This window comes from Suncus etruscus, chromosome 17 (genome assembly GCF_024139225.1).
Source record: "Suncus etruscus isolate mSunEtr1 chromosome 17, mSunEtr1.pri.cur, whole genome shotgun sequence".
In the NCBI taxonomy this organism is placed as follows: Eukaryota; Metazoa; Chordata; class Mammalia; order Eulipotyphla; family Soricidae; genus Suncus; species Suncus etruscus.
Genome location: NC_064864.1, coordinates 30,049,359 through 30,071,716, shown reverse-complemented (window position 1 = coordinate 30,071,716; position 22,358 = coordinate 30,049,359). Strand labels below are relative to the sequence as shown.

At 41.7% G+C, this 22,358-nt stretch overlaps 1 protein-coding gene across 2 annotated transcripts in view; it reads right to left on the bottom strand.

Moving 5' to 3' along the window:
* Positions 1 to 731: 731 nt before the first annotated feature.
* The window catches only part of BMPR1A (bone morphogenetic protein receptor type 1A), a 103,535-nt gene continuing 81,908 nt past the window's right edge, over positions 732 to 22,358 (bottom strand). For both annotated transcript variants that reach the window (XM_049790684.1, XM_049790685.1), the window contains 10 exons: positions 20,756 to 20,918; positions 19,393 to 19,495; positions 14,416 to 14,512; positions 13,801 to 13,900; positions 11,654 to 11,798; positions 10,821 to 11,013; positions 7,312 to 7,609; positions 3,891 to 4,066; positions 2,192 to 2,322; positions 732 to 2,092 (listed from right to left, as the gene is read on the bottom strand). In XM_049790684.1, coding sequence (XP_049646641.1) covers positions 1,967 to 2,092; positions 2,192 to 2,322; positions 3,891 to 4,066; positions 7,312 to 7,609; positions 10,821 to 11,013; positions 11,654 to 11,798; positions 13,801 to 13,900; positions 14,416 to 14,512; positions 19,393 to 19,495; positions 20,756 to 20,918 — 1,532 coding nt within the window. In that variant the 3' untranslated portion in view covers positions 732 to 1,966. The remainder of the gene's footprint in view (positions 2,093 to 2,191; positions 2,323 to 3,890; positions 4,067 to 7,311; positions 7,610 to 10,820; positions 11,014 to 11,653; positions 11,799 to 13,800; positions 13,901 to 14,415; positions 14,513 to 19,392; positions 19,496 to 20,755; positions 20,919 to 22,358) is intronic.

The following is a 22,358-nucleotide window of genomic DNA, read 5'->3' as shown; positions in this document are numbered from 1 at the left end:
ATAAGGGAAGTTCAGTGGGTAGGGCATTTGCACACAGCTAACCAGGGTTTGATCCATGGCATCCCTATGATCCCTGAGTGCAGAGCTAGGAGTGATCCCTGAGCACTACTGGGTATGGTTCCCAATCCAAAAAAACCATGAAAGTAAATTTATTTATTGCAAACATCAAACTTTATGTAGAATAGATGAAAACTATTAAACCCAGTCAACAGTCAAAACCAAGTCAAATGACAGAAACATGACTTTCATCCTTAAATGCCAAAACTTTGTTAACAGATGGATTCATGTTGATTCTTCTCCTTAAGTGTAAAGTTATTTTCTTCCTATGGTATCACATTTTGTTTCAAAGAAAACGGTCTCAGTTGATGCACCTGTGAATTGTTAATTCAGAAAGGCATTGATATTTAAAAGGCATCATTAAAGTGTGTAAGTTTAAGGAAATTAGAATTACTTCTTGGGATAATAAGGCATCTATAAAATATGTATTTTATTGAGTAAAAGCTAGCTATATAGTATAAAGTGATTAGATATTGAACTTTTTTGTCTTTACAAGTTGCAAATTGAAATAAAAAATCCCAAGTCTCAGGAGTTTGCTTTGGAAGCCCATTACTAAAAATGAAAAGGAACCTCAAATCTTACATTGTAAGATAGCTGTGGATGTTTATAGCTGTTTTTAAATATAAATTTAGAGAGGACCCTTTTATTTTTCTAAAAAAAGTTAATTTTAATGAAAATCTTTGCCTGAAATTAATAAAATCCTAGATTTAATATACTACATTTGTATGTTAATATGTAGTTCTACTTTTATAATATTTTGATGATCTTTTAATTTACAAGAATGCTTAAAGATAGATATGAGGTACCAGTGAGTTGGTTTCTACAGTAAGAATGTATGTATATCATAAAATGAGGTGTTAAAGGAAATGTTTGTAAATAAAGAATATTATACACAAAATATAAATAATTTCCCTTTTAAACATTACTGAGAATAAAGAATACAGAACATGGTTATAGGCACTTACATTGCTATCAAATGCAGTAATTGGTAATGCACTCCAATACGAAGTGTTTTCTTAGAGGGCTCATAGCATTGGAAGCTCCAACTCTGAATAGGATTCTTCTCATGATAAAAATAATCACACCACTCCCCCCACCCAAAAAAGGATATTTGTGGGAGAAAAAGTCCAAATTTACAGACACTTTAAACTTCTTTTGGCCTTTATATCAACTTTATGCTAAAAAGTAAAGTTGGTGGAGAAGCTAGCTCACTTGAAATGGCTTTTATATAATTGGCAAAATATGGTCAAACAATGCATTTTAAAAGCACAAAACCAACAATCACCAATAACTTCCTGCATTCATAAATTATTTTCTTCTAATTCAAATGGCAGCAGGAGTTTTGGTGCACACAGCACACACGCACGCACACACACACACGCGTACACACACACACACACTGCTATCAAGGCATGACAAACTATTACAAACCAAGGAGTATCCCAAACAGACCATGATCCATAGGCTGTTTACAAAGGTAGAATACAAACAAATTGCATTTTCTTGGTAGAAAGCAAAAGTGTATTGTTTCTCCATCTCAGCTGAATTCATTTATCTTCTTAAGGCTTTCACAGAAAGCACTATTTTATGAACAGGTTATTCAGTACCCAAAGTTTGACTGTGATTTAATTGGGATTGAAGTATTGATGCAGTTCATAAAAATCCAATAAAAAAGGCATCAAAACCACATTTAAAATAAAGCTGTCCATATGTAAAGAATGAAGGACTTAGAAGTTCCCAGCTTATATCCTACAGAGTACTGAAAGGTTTAATATTAGCAGCCTGTGAAGTTGTAGTGAGGAAAGAGTCTAAGAACCAATTTAACATCCTTATTCTACTCTAATTCCACCGTGTTCCATGGGTGAAACAGTTTTGCAGGTTAGAATTTCTCCTCCTGGTTATTTAACTGTCAGATCTTTACATCTTGGGATTCGACCATCTTGGCAAGTGTCTTCTTGATTCTTAGAGCTGTAAGTCTAGAGGCTGGATTATGGGCCCAGCATTCCGACATCAGTTTCAAAACTGCTCTTAGACACTGAAAAGTAAAGAGAATAAAATGAGTAGGTAAAAATGTTAAATGTTTGGCAACATAATGATCACCTCCTGGGGGGGGGGGGAGCTGAGGTTCACTTACTTCATCACTGTTCCATCTATTTGATACAATTGGCCGCAAACGTTTGACACACACAACCTCCCGCATATCTTCATATGAAGGATCATTAGGTACCATGTTGTAATATGGCAACTGATACTCTTCTACTATCCCTGAAGGCAGTGAGAAAACAGAATGAGGAAATACTTGTGGTAAGGAAAATAATATACATCAACTTAATGAACTATGGCAGTACGAAAGAATACAAAAATTCACACAGCAGGTGATTTTGTTTCTTGTTTTTTTTTTTTTTTTTGGCAGTGCTGAGGAAACCCATAAACCCATGGCTTCATACCTGCAAGGCAAGAATGATGAATTACAGCACTGTCTCTGGATGATTCACTTATAATGACCAATCAGGGTCCTATTCAGAGCTGTGTTCTTTCTGGGAATTTAGGCATTTTGGTACTTTTTATTTAGGCAGAAGGTGCCCATATAACCACCAGCCAGTAAAATCCTTAAATACTAAGTCTGTAATGAATTCCCCTTGATGACAATACCCCACAAACTATCACCATTAGCTGCTAGACTAAGCACATCAAAGGCCACTGCACTCAGAGGACTTCTGGGAACTTGCGCTCACTTGCTTCTGACATTTTCCCCATTGTTTATTTGATTTTTATCTTTTCACTGCGATCAATCTGAGCTATATTTAATATCTTGTACAAAATATATTTTAAGTATTTCTATAGACATATTAAAAATCATAGTAATATACATAAATCGTAGCTGTCATTATGATTTTTTTTTGTCTTTGGGCCTCACTCAGTGACGATCAGGGAGTTACTCCTGGCTATGCGCTCAGAAACTGCTCCTGGCTTGGGGGACCATATGGGACACTGGGGGATAGAACCTCGAACCGTCCTAGGCTAGCGCAGGCAAGGCAGAGACACCTTACTGCTTGTGCCACTGCTCCAGCCCCTCTTCTATGATTGTTGATGTATTTAAGGGAATTCAGGAGCCAGCTGCAAAAGCCGCAAAGTTGTAAGACTGCAAGGGCCGGTGGTGGTGATGGGGAACCCTGGCGACTGGGTGGGGTGAGGTGCACATCCAGGGCCACCAAAATGTATCAACCCAGAATTGGGTCTGAAGTCTGCCACTGTGGAGTGTGTAGGTGTTCCTGAGAGAGACAGGTAATTTACTGGCCAGAGAGGGCCAGGGAAGGCCTGTAGGTCTGGGTGTGAGAGAGAAGAGGGGAGAGAGGGGAGAGACGGAGGGATGGAGGGAGGGGGACGAGAGGAGAGAGGAGTGGGGGAGAGGAGAAAAGAGAGGAGGGGAGGGAGAGAGAGAGGGAGAAAGGGAGAGAGATAGAGATAGAGAGAGAGAGTTAGTTATGAAGCAGGCAGCATCTTGCCCAATGCTTTCTCTGGGCCTGGGTCTCTTGGGCTCTCCTATTAACTGCCAGGTTGGTTCCCCTTTTAATACTTTGGGGCAGTTGTCAGTTACAGGGAGCATGTCTCAACTCAACTGCCATTACAGGGAGGGTGTCATTACCCCTTAAAGATACATGAATTTCTTTAGATATAACAACATATGATGAGTCCCTCTATAGCAATTACAAAATTTGGGAGCTGTCTTGAAAATTCCTGACTTACAGGACTTCAACATTATGTAACCATACTGCTGCTTTTCATAAAATGAGTATATAATCCTACCTAAAACATGGTACCTAGATACCTACCTCCTGTGATACAACGACGAGCCATTTCCCAGATGATCAAGCCAAAGCTATAGATGTCAGCCATTATATAGGGCTGGAAATGGTTCTTATTCAGGCTTTCATCTAGCACTTCTGGGGCCATGTATCGTTTTGTACCTACTCTGGTATTCAAGGGTACATCAACTTCATTGGTATCACTGAAAGAAAAGCCAATGTCCAGATTGAGAGTCAAGAACAGGAGTTTTACTCCTACTTTTGTGACCTTCTTTAAAAACTATTACTCTGTCTTTTCAACACCCCCTTACAAGAAATCCTTGGGGCTGGGACTGAAGAGACAGAACAGCAGGTAGGGTGTTTGCTTTGCACACTGCCCTCCAGAGATTGATCCCTGGCACCACATAGTGATCCCCGAGTACTGTAAGGATTGAACCTTGAGTTCAGAGCCAAGAGTAAGGCTTAGCACCTATGGATGTGGCCCCAAACCCAAAAAAGTAACAGAAAAAAAAAAAAAAAGAAAAGAAAACTCATGAGAGTGATGCGTGGTCTTACATAATTAGAGGTAAGGTCATCACTTTTATTATAGACACAGGGCCATTCTCAGAGAAGGTTGGGGGTTATCAGGGCTACAGCTAGCAATTCTCAGTGACGAATGTGATTGGGGATTGAATCTAGGACCTCAAATATATAACATGCTCCTCCTCCTACTTGACTTTAATCTCCAAGCATATCTGAAATTCAGATATGTGTTTCAAAAAAGTATTATCCCCTTAAGACATCAAGTCAGCCAAAAGAAAAGGTACAGAATAATCTCTCTAGTTTGTGGGACTGAAGACTAACAGCAAGGGAATTAGAGACAGTACAATGGGTGGAGTGTTTGCGTTGCATGTGGCTGACCCAGATTTTTTTTTTTGTTTTTTTGGGCCACACCCAGCGGTGCTCAGGGGTTACTCCTGGCTGTCTGCTCAGAAATAGCTCCTGGCCAAGGACGGAGAAATCCCATATTTCTTAGGCCAAGTGAATTCCTTTTCGAATGACCCCAATATTTACTGTGCCAGGGCAGGAGGGAAAAAACAAAAACACAAAAAGCACAAAACCTTGGTTATTTTTTATATATATATATTTTTTTACCTTCATTTATTATTATTATTATTATTTTTTTTTTTTTTTGTTTTGTTTTTGGGCCACACCCGGCGGTGCTCAGGGGTTACTCCTGGCTGTCTGCTCAGAAATAGCTCCTGGCAGGCACGGGGGACCATATGGGACACCGGGATTCGAACCAACCACCTTTGGTCCTGGATTGGCTGCTTGCAAGGCAAACGCCGCTGTGCTATCTCTCCGGGCCCTATTATTATTTTTATTTACCTATCTATTTTGGTCGATTTCTGTTTGGGTGTGATTATTGAAATTGTTGTCCCCAGTTATACTTATTTTTTTCTCTTCCTTTCTTTTCTTTCGTTATATGCTATGCCATGTTTCTTATTTCAAGACCATGGCGTATTTTTTGTTTGTTTTTGTTTGTTTGTTTGTTTTTGTGGTGCTTATAGATATAGCTGGAGTCCTCACTGGATATTTGACACTTCTTTTGGTACTGGTGGAGTGTTTCACCTTCTTTTTCTCCTTCATCTCCCAAATCGATGATGAGAGCCTCTAGAAGGATTCCGCCCATTTTCAGGGTATTAGACTCTTACCCCAGTTTATTACTTTTCTCTTTTTCAGGCAAAACCACGAAACTTGAACTAGCTAGTCCTGCCTCCAGTTAGAGGGGGAATTAAGGGAGGCATCAAGACCAAACAGGTGCAAGACTACTAAGTAGTAGGTTAGATACAGAGGGGACCACATATTCTAGCCGCCCTGGGGGTGAGGGAAGAGGAAATGGGAGGTAAGACAAAAACGGAGGTGTAGGGAGGACAATTTGGTGATGGGAATCCCCCCTGATTTTATGTAAATATGTACCTAAAATATTATTGTCAACAATATGTAAGCCACTATGATCAAAATAAAAATTATATTAAAAAAAAAAAGAAATGTTTTGAACGAGGTCTTGTATGCTAAATAAAAGTTCACTGGTTCGGACCGGAGAGATAGCACAGCGGCGTTTGCCTTGCAAGCAGCTGATCCAGGACCAAAGGTGGTTGGTTCTAATCCCGGTGTCCCATATGGTCCCCCGTGCCTTCCAGGAGCTATTTCTGAGCAGACAGCCAGGAGTAACCCCTGAGCACCGCCGGGTGTGACCCAAAAACCAAAAAAAAAAAAAAAAAAAAAAAAAAAAAGTTCACTGGTTCAAGAGTGTAAAAAAAAAAAAGAAATAGCTCCTGGCAGGCACAGGGGACCACACGGGACACCAGGATTCGAACCAACCACCTTTGGTCCTGGGTTGGCTGCTTGCAAGGCAAACACCACTGTGCTATCTCTCCGGGCCCTGACCCAGATTTGATTTCCAACATTCCATTATGGTTCTCTCAGACTGCTAGGAGTGATCCTGAGTGCAGAGACAGGAGTAAGCCCTGAGCACGGCTGCCTGGGACCAAAACAAAAAGAAAAAGCAGATACACAGCAAGATAGCAACAAATGTCTGAGGGCAAAATAATGGGAGAACTGATACATACAACTGAGCTTGTGTGTGTGTCTGACGAAGGGGGTCTTCACTGGTGACAGATGTGATACAGGAATTATATGCATGAAAAACCATCATTTATAATAGTGTAAAGTAACAAAATCTCAAAAATCATCATGATTTTTTTTGTTTTGGGGGCTGCACTGGTGATGTTCAGGGGTTATTCCTGGATCTACATTCAGGAATCACTTCTGGAGGTGCTCAGGGAACCATATGGAATGCTGGGGAATGAACCTTGGGTCAGCTGCACACAAAACAAGTGCCTTACTCTCTCTGGCCTTTCAAAAAATTATTAAAATATTATATCTTTTATACAAGAGGTCTCAAACTCAATTTACTTGGGGGCCGCAGGAGGCAAAGTCGGGGTGATCCTTGAGTGCAAAGTCAGTAGTAAGCCTTGAATATTGGGGGGTGTGACCCAAACAACTAAAACAAAACAAAACAAAACAAAACAAAACAAAAAAAGATTCTTCTAGGGCAGGGCTACAAAATGTTGTATGGAGGGCAGCAAACGGCCCGCGAGTTTGAGACCCCTGCAAAAATATTATAAAATATCCCAATAGAATCTTTTTTTTTTTTGGATTTTGGGTCACACCGGCAGCACTCAGGAGTTACTCCTGGCTCTACGTTCAGAAATCGCTCCTGGTAGGCTCAAGGGGACCATATGGGATGCCGGGATTCAAACCACCGTCCTTCTGCATGAAAGGCAAATAAATGCCTTAACTCCATGCTATCTCTCTGTCCCCCCCTCCCCCATAGAATCTTTAAGCAGCACTCTTAAACTCACGATCATGTTTGCAAACTAAAAGCAGTAGTAGAATCACAAACCTATTGAATTTAACAGCCAGGCCCAAGTCAGCAATACAGCAACTTCCATTTTTCTTGATGAGTATGTTTTTGCTTTTTAAGTCTCTGTGAGCAATTGCAGGCTTTCCTTGGGTCCCATATATTTCTGTGTGTAGATGGCATAGACCACAAGCAGCTGAATATGCCAATTTAAGCAGAGCTCTATTATCTAATGTAGCACATTTCAGGAAATCATAGAGAGATCCATTTTCATGGTAGTCAGTAATCAAATAGAGCTGTGTCCAGGAACCTGTACCTTTAATGTCTGCTGCTATAAAACCTGTTCAATAAACAAATGTACAAGGTTAGTCATTAGAGGTGGCTAGGAATAATTTTAAGTGTTTGTTCAGAGTATTAAGAATAATGATGGGGGGGGCCGGGTAGGTGGCGCTGGAGGTAAGGTGTCTGCCTTGCAAGCGCTAGCCAAGGAAGGACCGTGGTTCGATCCCCCGGCGTCCCATATGGTCCCCCCCAAGCCAGGGGCGATTTCTGAGCACATAGCCAGGAGTAACCCCTGAGCGTCAACCGGGTGTGGCCCAAAAACCAAAAAAAAAAAAAAAAAAAAAAAAAAAGAATAATGATGGGGCCAGAGAGATAGCATGGAGGTAGGGCATTTGCCTTGCATGCAGAAGGATGGTGGTTCAAATCCGATATGGTCTCCGTTGCCTGCCAGGGGTGATTTCTGAGTGCAGAACCAGGAGTAACCCCTGAGCACTGCTGGGTGTGACCCCCCCCAAAAAAAAAAGAATAATGTGTTGATAGTACAAATTTAATATGACTGGAGAGCATTCACTTTGCAAAGTTTAAAACTTTGGATAATTCCCAAGAAGGGGGAAAAAGAAAAGAAAAAATAAAGTAAAAATTTAATGTGTATGACAAATATTCTTTAAATATGATTATAAAATATTTTTACGTAACCTTTTATGACTCAACAAATACAAAACAGTCTTTTTCTTGTTGTTGTTTTGGGCCACACCCGGTGGTGCTCAGGGGTTACTCCTGGCTGTCTGCTCAGAAATAGCTCCTGGCAGGCATGGGGGACCATATGGGACACCAGGATTCGAACCAACCACCTTTGGTCCTGGATCGGCTGCTTGCAAGGCAAATGCCGCTGTGTTATCTCTCCGGGCCCACAAAACAGTCTTAAGGATAACAACAAACTGTAATGATCTGGCTGAAAAAAAAAAATCACATAAAATGATCTTGGGGAGGGGGACGAAGAAAAAGCACTGAGATAGGACGTTTGCCTTGCAAGCAGCCGATCCAAAATGGATGGTGGTTTGAATCCCGGCATCCCATATGGTCCCCCAAGCCTGTCAGGAGTGATTTCTGAGCACAGAGCCAGGAGTGACCCCCAAGCGCTGCCGGATGTGATCAAAACAAAACAAAACAAAACAAACAGGGGCTGGAGAGATAGCGTAGAGGTAGGGCATCTGCCTTGAAAGAGGCGGACCCAGGACCAACAGTGGTTCAACTCCTGGCATCCCATATGGTCCGGTCTCCAGTGCCTGCCAGGAACAATTTCTGAGCACACAGAGCAGGAGTAACCGCTGCCGGGTGTGACCCAAAAACCCAAACCAAACGAAAACAAACAAAAAGTAATCTTGGGGAATTTATCAATATAGGAAGTTTTTTTTTTTTTTTGGTTTTTGGGCCAAACTGGTGATGCTCAGGGGTTGCTCCTGGCTTTGCGCTCAGAAATCGCTCCTGGCTAGGGGGACCATAGGGGACACTGGGTGATAGAACTGCAGTCTGTCCTAGGTTAGTGCATACAAGGCAAATGCCTACTACTGCAGCACTGTTCTGGCCCCAGGAAGTAATTCTTCTTTTTTTTGTTTTTGTTTTTTGGGTCACAGTGCTCAGGGGTTACTCCTGGCTCTACACTCAGAAATCATTCTTGGCAGGCTCGGGGAGACCATACGGGATGCCGGGATTCGAAATACCGTTATTCTGCATGCAAGGCAAATGCTCTACCTCCATGCTATCTCTCCGGCCCCCCAGGAAGTAATTCTTAAAACATAAAGAACCAGAGCAATAATACAGCAGGTAGGATGTTCGCTTTGCATGTAGCTGACCCGGGTTCAATCCCTAGCATCCCATATGGCTCCCCAAGCACTATCAAGACTAATTCCTGAGCAATGCTTGGTGTGACACAAAATAATAATAAAAAAAAATCATGAACTAAAAATAGTAGTGTGAAAATGGTTCTTAATCTAAAATAATGAATACTTTTAATTACTAAAGTAAAAGACTGGCAACTATTGATCCTGATAAATTCCCATTCGCCCACAAGTGCCTCATCACATCTATCCTTTCATCCTGACTTATTACTGGCCTCTTTTCCTTCTCATCTTCCACTAGTAAAGGTCATTAAGATCTAGGTTAAAATGTACCGAGCCCGGAGAGATAGCACAGCGGCATTTGCCTTGCAAGCAGCTGATCCAGGACCAAAGGTGGTTGGTTCGAATCCCGGTGTCCCATATGGTCCCCCGTGCCTGCCAGGAGCTATTTCTGAGCAGACAGCCAGGAGTAACCCCTGAGCAACGCCGGGTGTGACCCAAAAAAACAAAAACAAACAAACAAAAATGCACCTTACATGTAATTCACATCTACCCTGTACCTTTAAATGTAACATCACTTAGCAATTGAAATTCTGTCAACAGAACTGTGATCAGATGAGATTCTACTATGTTAAGAGTAGGTCAATTTAATGCCTGGTATTCTTGAAAGTAGGTAAGAGCTAGAAATGTGCAACTTCATCCTACACCACGGATTTTCAAAACTCCAAGACACAAATTTATTTCCTTTTTTTTTTTTGGTTATTGTTTGGTTTTGGGTCACATCCGGCAGCACTCACGGGTTACTCCAGGCTCTGTGCTCAGAAATTGATCCTGGCAGGCACAGGGGACCATAAGACATACTGGAGTTCGAACCACTGTCTGTCCTGGATCGGCTGCGTGCAAGGCAAACACCCTACTGTTGTGCTATCTCTCCGGCCCCAAGACACAAATTTCTGATGTTTCAAGCTATCCAGTTTTTGGTAATTTGTTCTGATAGTACTAGAAAACAAATGCAAACTGCCTAGTCTTGTAGAGAGCAGAGTAATGAGCTATGTATCCTAAATTAGAAGGTAGGGAAATAGCAACTGAAACTATCAGAAAGCCAGATGCGTGTATGTACCTGGTGACCCAGCCTATTGTGTTTATATGAGTGAGCTCAGAAAGTGAAAGCAGTAACTGTTATAAAATGGCCTAACTTAGCAATAAAAGACTTAGTTTTTATGACATGAGTTAAGTCCAATAACTGGTATTCCAATTTGAAAGTCACAGTTGTTTGCTCAGATGTTAGTAAATAAAATGGCTAGGTGGCACTCAAGATTGTGTTGTATTGAAACTGGATTCTACTAGACCGAGAGCCTGCGTGGCACTTTTCCCATGCTATATCCCATTAACCTTGTCAGAATATAGGACTGAAATAAAAGCTGTACCCACCAAGTATATTTTCATGGCGCATTAGCACAGTTTGATAGATTTCAGTTTCTCGAAACCAACTAGCTTCTTCAGTGGTAAAAAACACTTTGACTGCTACTTTTTCACCACGCCATTTACCCATCCACACTTCTCCATAACGACCTTTACCAACTTGTCGAACCATCTGAATCTGTTTCGCAATAGTTCGCTGAACCTTCAAAAGAAAAAGCAAAATGTTTTTCTTTTTACCTTGAGAATGAATGAAACATGCAGAATACAGAATAGAACATAAAATACACACATATAGAATACAATAGAGTACAAGTGTGTACATGCATGAGTTATGGTGCTGGGTCTGAATCAAGGGCCTCAAATACGCCATACTCTTAACTCCCGAGCCACATCCAGGTCCCAAAATTATTATAAATTGTGTTTGGTAATCAAGTGTTATACCAAGGCAAGTGATATATATCCTTTCTATGAAGATCTGTGGGAGAAACTTCCTTTGATCCAGAAGCCAAAATATTCACACTTCATTCAACCAATCACTTTAACCTAGAGATGCCAGACTTGTAAGCTGTTAACCTTCAAACTGTCAAAGTTTGTGAAAAACTTTGTGTTAAAGCAAAATTTGTGAGCTGACTTTTAACACAGAGAGCTTTTGGTTCTCTTCCTGCATATTTTATTTTTCTTGTTGCATATTTCTCTTCATCAAATTACATCTTATATTATTATAGCCATTTTTCAGAATAAAAAACGTGTCTTGGAATGTTTCTGTAGTAATTAGGTTATCACTGTGTAAGAAAATGTTTGTATCAATAAGGCATTTGTGTTTATATGACATTTCATCTTACCAATAAAGGTAGTCCAGATCCACTACCAGAACTTTGTGACTGGTCAATAAGGTCTTTTAATGATTCGCCACCTGGAATAAATGCTTCAACCTGCCCCAAAGTGGGATCGTAGCAATGCCTGCTTGAGATGCTCTTGCAGTAATGTCTTTAAAAAAGGCAAAACAAACAAAAAACATTACAACTCAGTAACAATAAAAGCAAACTTTTTTTTGTGTGTGTGGTTTTTGGGTCACACCCAGCAGTGCTCAAGGGTTATTCCTGGCTCCAGGCTCAGAAATTGCTCCTGGCAGGCACGGGGGACCATATGGGGTGCCGGGATTCGAACCGATAACCTCCTGCATGAAAGGCAAACGCCTTACCTCCATGCTATCTCTCCGGCCCCCAAAAGCAAACTTTTTTAAAAAATTTGTTTTGGGGCCCACACTTGCCGATAATCAGGGCTTGCTCCTAGCTCTGCACTCACACCCTGGCGGGGCTCTAGATAACAAAACTATGATTCTTCAGGAAGAATCAGACACAATATTAGTCTTGTCAAAGGTGAATTAATCCTCTATTAAACTATGCACAATATACAATCTGAAGAGATAATACAGCAAATAGGGTGTTCGCCTTGCATGCATTTGATTGGGCTCAATCCCTGGAACCCATAAAGTGCTCTGAGTCCTGCCATGAACAATCCCTGTACCCAAACACAGGAGTAAGCCCCAGGTACTACCAAGCACGGCCCAGAAACAGACAAAATGTACAATGAACTAGAGACAACTTTATAGGCTAGAGAGCATGCTTTGCATACAAAGAGGCCCTGGGCTTGACCCATGATAGCACATGGTTTCTTAGCACTGCAGGGAATGATACCATGAATGTGCCAAGCCAAAAATAGCAAACTGGTTTTTAGGCCATGCCAGACATGTTCAAGGCTTAAAGATGGTGCTGGATCCAACCTAGGTCAAATGCATGCAAGGCCTTACCTGCTATTCTCTCTCTGACCTCAAGGATTGGATTTTCTGTCTGCCAAATCAGTTACCATACACCTCACAGGCTTTAATTCATTTGCCACTATGGTTTTGTTTTATTTATTTTTTAAATATTTTTCTTTTCTTTTCTCCCCCCACCTCCCTTCTTTCTCCTCTCTCCAGTATTCAAATACCAGAGCTGGAGAGGTAGTACAATAGGTAGGTATGCTTGCCTCATACATGAGGTTTGATCTCGAGCACTGCCAAGAGTTATTCTTTTTTTTTTTTTTTTTGTTTTTGTTTTTTGGGCCACACCCGGCGGTACTCAGGGGTTACTCCTGGCTGTCTGCTCAGAAATAGCTCCTGGCAGGCACTGGGGGCCATATGGGACACCGGGATTCGAACCAACCACCTTTGGTCCTGGATCGGCCGCTTGCAAGGCAAATGCCGCTGTGCTATCTCTCCGGGCCCGAGTTATTCTTGAGTGCACAGTCAGGAATAAGCCCTGAGCACCAATGGGTGTGGTCCTAAATTCAATAGAAATAGGTATAGAGAACCATACTATAAATGTTATAAATAAAAAAAGTCTTAAGTACTCATGAATACAGAGGTTATAAAGTTAGATCCAATTAACTGATAGGTAGTCAGGTCTTATTATTATTATTATTGTTATTATTTTTAGGATTTGGGCCGCACTTGGCAGCGCTCAGGGATTACTCCTGGCTCTGTGCTCAGAAACTACTCCTGGCAGGTTTGAAGAACCATATGGGATGCCACAGATTGAACACGGGTCAGCCATGTGCAAGGCAATCACCCTGTGCTAACCAATCTGCTAAGCTATCACTCTGGACCCGCCAGGTCTTATTTTTTTTTTAAGAAAATTAGTTATCTAGTTAAGTGAAAGTCAACCTGGGTTCTATCCCTGGCACAACATATGGTTTTCAGAGTCTCACCAAAAATGACTCTTGAGCACAGAGCCAGGAATAAGTCCTGATCACCACTGAGTATGACCCCAAAACCAAAAACCAACCCCCCCAAAAAACCACCACCACCACCACCAAAATACCCACCCCAAAACATATAACCAAAGTACACAGAGTAATGATTTCCTAATTGAGAATTCAGTACTCAATGTTTTCTGCTACAGAATTTAAGAACAACCATTTCTATCTATTGTTCAAAACAGTATCTTACTTGTAACAAAAACAGCTGGAAAAGATGATCATAGCAATTATGCAGACAGCCATGGATATAAGCACAACCAGCCAACGAATGCTGCCATCAAAAAATGGACCTGCAACAAAAGCAAAAAAGAGAGTAAATAAATGACCTTTTTTTTTTTTTGGTTTTTGGTTTTTGGGCCACACCTGGCAACGCTCAGGAGTTTATTCCTGGCTCTGTGCTCAGAAATCGCTCCCGGCAGGCACGGGGGACCATATGGGATACTGGGATTCGAACCACTGTTGGTTCTTGGTTGGCTGCTTGCAAGGCAAACGCCCTACTGCTATGCTATCTCTGTGCCCCCCCCCCATGTTTTATTTTTAAATATTAAATGCTAGCATGCTTATGTATGTTTTTTTTTGTTTGTTTTTTGGTTTTTGGGTCACACCTGGCGGCACTCAGGGGTTACTCCTGACTCTATGCTCAGAAATCGCTCCTGGCAGGACCAGGGGACCATATGGGATGCCGGGTTTCGAACCACTGACCTTCTGCGTGAAAGGCAAACCATGCTATCTCTCCGGCCCCTTATATATGGTTTTAAAGCCAAAGAAGTATTTTACTGAGAGTCATGCTCACTAGTTAACCTACCTATAACAACAGGGGGCAGTGTAGGTTGTAAATACTGATTACATAAATTGGTCCGACAACACTCGATTGTCCTTCGCAGCTGAGCTTTCGGTGAATCCTAGAGGAAGAATGATGATAAAATTAGAAATGGCTTGGTATGTTAAATTGATAAGACATTTGGCAATAGTAAAGAAGGTAAGGTGTTTACTTACGTGCAGCCAAACCTGTTCTGATCCCTGACACCATATTGATTTCCTGAGCACATCAATAGTCAAGCCTGAGCACAGATCCAGCACCCCCCCAAGTTCCCTGGATGTGGTCCAAACCCCCAATTAAATTGATAATCATAAATAAAAATACAATTTCTAATTCAGTATGTCAATAAAACTTATAAAAGATTGTTAATAAAAGCAGTACAAGAGGCAATAATAGCATCAAAGAGGACAATCGAGGGCTTTTGAGCACTGGCCTTGGCTATGGAGTACACTAAGCTCCTTAAAGGTAATCCGAGTAATGCTGACTCCAAAGGGCCAACAGGAACATGTCCTCAGGCTCTTGTGCTGAGCTGCAGGTTCAGCTGCTGACAACTGCAGCAGAGACATTTGAGTCCAGCCTGGAAGTTTCCCACCTCCACCTCCACCAAATAGATTTCTTTTTCTTTCGTCTTTTTTTTTTTTTTTTTGGTTTATGGGCCACACCTGGCAGCATTCAGGGATCACTCCTGGCAGGCTCAGGGAAACATATGGAAAGCTGGGGATCAAACCTGGGTCCATCCTGGGTCAGCCGATTATAAGGCAAATGCCCTATAGCTATGCTATTAAGCCAGCCCCCACCAAGTAATTTTCTGAGCAAAAATGATTACTGAAAGTTAGACTGTGCTAAATTATTAAGAACAATAAAATAGTATCTCTTTTTGTTGTTGTTGTTGTTGTTTGTTTTTGGACCATACCCAGCAGTGCTCAAGGGTTATTCCTGGCTATCTACTCAGAAATAGCTCCTGGCAGGCACAGGGGACCATATGGGATGGCGGGATTTGAACCAACCATCTTAGGTCCTGGGTCGGCTGCTTGCAAGGCATACACCGCTGTGCTATCTCTCCAGCCCGCAAAATAGTATCTTTTAAAGAGAAAAAAATTAAATTAAATATAATAACAGTAATAGAAAAGTTTGTAAGTATTTCTAAAAAAATTGAGTTTTGGCTGTGCCAGAGATCAAACCCAGGACCTTGAACATGTAAGACAAGTGCTCTACAACTGAACTATATCTCTAGCCACTTATATTTTTTACCAAACAGTTGGCCTATCCTTTTGGAGGAGAGAGCTTGTCCACACTGGGTACCTGAGAGACCAGAGGATAAGGAAATAGAAACCAGGGCTTTACAATTCACGCACCTTAAGCAGTGTCTCTGGACCAATTTTGGTCTAACTAAATATATTAATTTGCCGCTAGTTTAAAAATCATTATTCTAAAGTCATGAGGTCTTGGCCCAGAGGAATATAATGCTCAGTGTGTTGGAGCCTTTTACCTGTATGCACATAGTTTGAACATGAGTTCAAATTCCTTGTGTCCCACATATGTCAAGTGGGAGCCTGGTGGCTCTGCCATCTGGCTATGAGCAATTTCGGCAGAAAAGCAGATAATCACCACAAAAAAGGTGTGCAGCTCCAAGATCACCATAACTAAAAACAAATGTATTTGATCAACTATGTGAATTATGTAATACATAGTTTTTAAATAGTTATACATATATAAAGTCACAAGCTCATTTTCTATTTAAAAACATGACAGTACGGGGCTGGAGAGATAGCATGGAGGTAAGGCATTTGCCTTTCATGCAAGAGGTCATCGGTTCGAATCCCAGCGTCCCATATGGTCCCCCGTGCCTGCTAGGAGCAATTTCTGAGCATGGAGCCAGGAGTAACCCCTGAGCACTGCCGGGTGTGACCCAAAAACCACAAAAAAAAAATAAATAAAAAAAAAAAAAAAAAAAAAAAAAAAAAAACATGACAGTACATAAAAATTGTCAAAAAATAAGACAATCCGGGGCTGGTGAGGTGGTGCTAGAGGTAAGGTGTCTGCTTTGCAAGCGCTAGCCAAGGAAGGACCGAGGTTTGATCCCCCGGTGTCCCATATGCTCCCCCCAAGCCAGGAGCGACTTCTGAGCGCATAGCCAGGAGTAACCCCTGAGCATCAAACAGTGTGGCCCAAAAACCAAACCAAAAAAAAGAAACAAAGGTATTATAATCACTATGTGATGCATTTTTTAAAATAAATTTTAAATGCAGGCCCGGAGAGATAGCACAGCGGCGTTTGCCTTGCAAGCAGCTGATCCAGGACTGGTGGTTGGTTCGAATCCCGGTGTCCCATATGGTCCCCTGTGCCTGCCAGGAGCTATTTCTTAGCAGACAGCCAGGAGTAACTCTGGAGCACTAGCAGGTGTGGCCCAAAAACCAAAAAAAAAAAAAGAAGATACTAAACTCGGATTGGCACAGATGTAGGCATAACTTCAAAATAATGCTTATCAGAGGCCTGAGAGATAGCACAGTGGTAGGGTGTTTGCCTTGCACGAACCCGACCCAGGAAAGATAGTGGTTCGATTCCCAGCATCCCATATGGTCCCCTGAGCCTGCCAGGGGTGATTTCTGAGCGCAGAACCAGAGTAACCCCTGAGTGTCACTAGGACTATTAATTAAAATAAAGCTTATCAGGGGCCAGCGAGGTGGTGCTAGAGGTAAGGTGTCTTGTAAGTGCTAGCCAAGGAAGGACTGCAGTTCGATCCCCCTGGGTCCCATATGGTCCCCCCAAGCCAGGGGCAATTTCTGAGCACTTAGCCAGGAGTAACCCCTGAGCAAACGGGTGTGGCCTGAAAAACCAAAAAAAAGGAAAGACAATCCATTTCATTAAAATAATAATGCAAAAGGGTAAAGATAATCTTATGTTAACACTAAGACTTAGATGGATGAGATATATGTTTGGTGGAGGGTGTCCAAACCCAAAGAAGAGAAAGGTAGTCAAGTAGAAAATACTATATAAGCTGCATTAGAAACTGTGCTGAAATGGAAGCAAGCAAGCATTTTCCTGGTAAAGAAAATGGCAAAACCTATACATTATATTATTTTTTGCTTTATGGGTTATATCCGGTGATGCTCAGGTGATGCTCCTGACTCTGTACCCAGGAATTATTCCAGGTGGAACATGGAGGACTGCATGGGATGCCGAGGATCAAACCTGAGTTGACTATGTACAAGGCTAATGTCCTCTTGGCTGGATTATCATCACTCTGTTGCCTCAATAAAAATTATTTTTAAAAATTAAGTAAAAAAGGGGGCCAAAGAGATAGAATGGAGGTAGGGCATTTGCCTTGCATGCAGAAGAACGGTGGTTCAATCCTGGCATCCCATTTGGTCCCCAGAGCCTGCCAGGAGTGATTTCTGAGCATACATCCAGGAGTAACCCCTGAGCGCTGCTGGGTGTGACCCCAAAAAAACAAACAAACAAAACAAAACAAAAAAAATAAAAAAAGGGGCCAGAGGTGGTTGGTTCGAATCCCAGTGTCTCATATGGTCCCCCGTGCCTGCCAGGAGCTATTTCTGAGCAGACAGTCAGGAGTAACCCCTGAGCACCGCCAGGTGTGGCCCAAAAAACAAAAAACAAAAAAAAAATGGGGGGGGGGCGCGCCAGAGTAGTGGCGCAGCGTTAGGGCATTTGCCTTAGATGTGGCTGACCTAGGACGGACTGCGGTTCAACCCTCCAGCGTCCCATATGGTCCCCTAAGCCAGGAGCAATTTCTGAGCACATAGCCAGGAGTAACCTCTGAGCATCACTAGGTGTGGGCCCCCAAAAATTATGTAAACAAATTTAAATTAAAATTTATTGTTAGTATCTTACTGAATTCATATAGGCTTTATTTAAGAAATGGTAAGAGGGGTTGCGGATACCCGAATATTTGAAGTGATTGAAAAGAAATGAGGTAGAATAGGGGGCCAGAGAGATAGCACAGCGGTAGCGTGTGTGCCTTGCATGTGCCAAATCAGGGCTAATGGTGATTTGATTCACTCCCAGCATCCCATATGGTCTCCTGAGCCGGCCAGGAGCAATTTCTGAGCATAGAGCCAGGAGTAACCCCTGAGTGTCGTTGGGTTGACCCAAAACACACACAAAAAAGAAAAACAAAAACAAAAAAGAGGTAGAATGTATCCATTGCTAGCATAGTAAGTGCAAATTGTAAATATTCAACCAAATTAACTTGTTCTCTTCTACAAGTAATTTCAGACCCAGTTGAGATCATAGAATCGGGCGTCCCACATGGTCCCCCAAGCCAGGAGTGATTTCTGAGGGCATAGCCAGGAGTAACACCTGAGCAACAATGGGTGTGTCCCGAAAACCAAAAAATAAAAAGAAGTTATTAAGAGATGAAATGGGTGTTAATGAATAAAGTATAGTAAGCACATAGAGACAATGCATTGTATATTACAATTTCGAACCAAGAGGTTGAAACACATGATCTTTAAAGTTGCTATCAGGGGCCGGGAAGGTGGCGCTAGAGGTAAGGTGTCTACCTTGCAAGCACTAGCGTAGGAGGACCGAAGTTCGATCCCCCAGCGTCCCATATGGTCCCCCCAAGCCAGGGGCGATTTCTGAGCGCATAGCCAGGAGTAACCCCTGAGCATCAAATGGGTGTGGCCCCCCAAAAAATAAAGTTGCTATCAATCGGGCCCGGAGATAGCACAGCAGTGTTTGCCTTGCAAGCAGCCGCTCCAAGACCAGAGGTGGTTGGTTCAAATCCCAGTGTCCCATATGGTCCCCTGTGTCTGCCAGGAGCTATTTCTGAGCAGACAGCCAGGAGTAACCCCTGAGCACTGCCGGGTGTGGCCCAAAAACCAAAAAAAAAAAAAAAGTTGCTATCAATCCTGAAAACTTCTCCTGGGGGGGGGGGGGGCAGGGAATCAATTCCTGTGGTTCTGCTTGCTTTATTTATGGGATCCAATCAGATCTTACCTTGCACTGAAAATCAGATCCTTCATATTTCATACACCCTGAAGCTAATGTGGTTTCTCCCTGGTCATCTTCTTCTATGATAGCAAAGCAATGTCCATTAGTTCTAAAAGAAAAGAGATAAATAAGAAATAAATGATGTCATATCAGAAAAGTACTAATTAAACTTGAGTGTGAACGTTTCACTTTATAAAAACTAGAATTATATTCACATATGACTTACTGGCAAAATCATATGGGTTTCTAGGTAAATTAAAATCAATGAACCAGAAAGATAATATAGGGATTAAGGTGCTGTAAGCAACCAACTCAGATTCGATTACTGGCATTGCCTGCAGGAAGCAGCCCCCCAACACAAAGTGGTAAGTAACACTGAGGGTGCCCCCCAAAACACAATGGTGTCATAACCAAGTCCTAAAGGTCTTATTAAAAATATACTATGTCAGTTGAAAAAGATTTCCATTAAATACGTCTCCCAAATGAGGAATATCATATAACTTCTTGTTAACCAGTCAAAGGGATTATGAAAGCCTAATTATAAAATTTTATAAAAGAATTGTTTTGTTTTGGAGATACTTCTGTAATAATACTTCAGGAATTTATCTGGTTTGATGCTCACTCTTGTGGGTACTTAGGAGACCATCTGGTGCTAAGGATTGAATTTAGACCTCTGCATATAAAGAATGCTTTCCAGCTCAATGAGTTTATTTTCTGACACTATAAAATGATCTTAATGTACCTTTCTGTAAAACGGGCCAGAGATATAAAACATGAGTTCAGGTAGTGGGTAGGTGCTTACCTTGTACATGTGGCTGATCTGGGTTGTTCCCCATTGTGTGTAAAGTCAAGACTAAGTCCTAGAATGCTGGGTGGGACTCAAGCCCCTCCCCCAAGTCATTAAATCAACTAAAAATATTGAACACATATCAAATTCCTATTCTCTATCCTATTCTCTAAAAAGACTTATCACAATTTCCTCTAAGAAAGTAGCCACTGTACTCTTCCAACAGCAGTACAAACCACACTGTCAAAAAAGGAGAGAGGGAGAAGCAAACTGTCTGCCCTAAAGCAAGGCAGAGTGGAGGATGGGAAAGAATTGGTAACAGGAAGGGTACAATGGTGTATGACGGTGTACACTGTATGACTTAAACCCAACAATGAACAATTTGGTAACCATGGTGCTTAAATAAAGCAATTGAAAAAAATTTTAAGTAGCCATTAATCACTTGATGGTAATGAATATTCCTTTACACAGTGTAAGCTTTTTGACTCTGGCTAGATACTATATAGTTAAAAAAAAAAAAAGATAATGCAAGCAGTTCTTAAAATAGTATTAAATGCAACCCTACTCGTATAAAATACTTACATGCATGTGTTATTAATAGCATCGTCTGGGCAGTGTCCTGAGCAGTAGCACTTTAAAAAAGGCAAGGTATCCTCTGGTGCTAAGGTTACTCCATTTTCTGACTTTTTCTGGTCGGAGTCGGATTTCATTCCAGTTCCATGGAGCATACTATCCAGATTCTGCCCTGTATTCAAAGATTCAACTGTAAATCAACAACTTCTGAAAAGCAAATTCTTTGATTTCAATTTTCAGTCAAGAGAAGTTTAAGCTTTCTTATCAGAGTAACTGAAGTAAATGTGCTTAATTAAAAAACAAATTCCAAAAGGCAAATCATTTTTGAACACTTAATTTTTAATAAGACCGAGGCAATGAAAAAATACTTCATCACACAATTAACATACTTTTATTAACAATCCAGTATGCACAAGACTACTATCCCATGTACTGTAGTATCTATGTCAGGGGTCTCAAACTCGCGGCCCTCGTACAACATTTTGTGGCCCGAGGCTGGCCTTCAAATATCGCAGTATTCGCGATTATCCGCTTATCAAATAATTGCAATAAAAATTGCATTAGTGGGCCTGGAGAGATAGCACAGCGCTGTTTGCCTTGCAAGCAGCTGATCCAGGACCAAAGGTGGTTGGTTCAAATCCTGGTGTCCCTCATGCCTGCCAGGAGCTATTTCTGAGCAGACAGCCAGGAGTAACCCCTGAGTACTGCCGGGTGTGGCCCAAAAACCAAAATAAATAAATAAATAAATAAATAAATAAATAAATAAAATAAAAATCCTATTCTTAAGTTATGTTTTGTGTATGTAGAATGTCCATTTGGTATTCTGCTCTTTCACACACCCCTGTAAAGCTCACTTTCACTTTTTTTTTTTTTTTTTTTGGTTTTTGGGCCACACCCAGCAGTGCTCAGGGGTTACTCCTGGCTGTCTGCTCAGAAATAGCTCCTGGCAGGCACGGGGGACCATATGGGACACCGGGATTCGAACCAACCACCTTTGGTCCTGGATCGGCTGCTTGCAAGGCAAACGCCGCTGAGCTATCTCTCCGGGCCCTCACTTTCACTTCTTAACTATCACCCCAACCATCAGTACCCCCATTTACCCTTTTTTTGTTTTTTGTTTGTTTTTTTGGGCCACACCCGGTGATGCTCAGGGGTTACTCCTGGCTATGCACTCAGAAGTCGCTCCTGGCTTGGGGGACCATATGGGAAGCCGGGGGATCGAACCGTGGTCCGTCCAAGGCTAGCGCAGGCAAGGCAGGCACCTTACCTCTAGTGCCACCGCCTGGCCCCCTATTTACCCTCTTTAACTTCAGTACTGCACAGTCCTAATCACACACCAACGTGGTGCACTGGATTTAACAACCCCTATTTCAAAAGACATAAAATGGACACGTATGGCTTTGAATATTTTATATCTATTTTCTTTGACAGCTAACTCTTAACTAAATATTCTCTTATACAGTGAAGATTTTCCCCACTTTTTATCTTTTCTTCTCTCTGTGAGCTGTTCAATAAGAAATATTCGGTGAAAGAGTCCCTCAGTTTAATGCTTATGTTTAACCATGTCATGGGGAGTTTTGGACTTATTCTTGCAGCCCCCACATGGGTATAT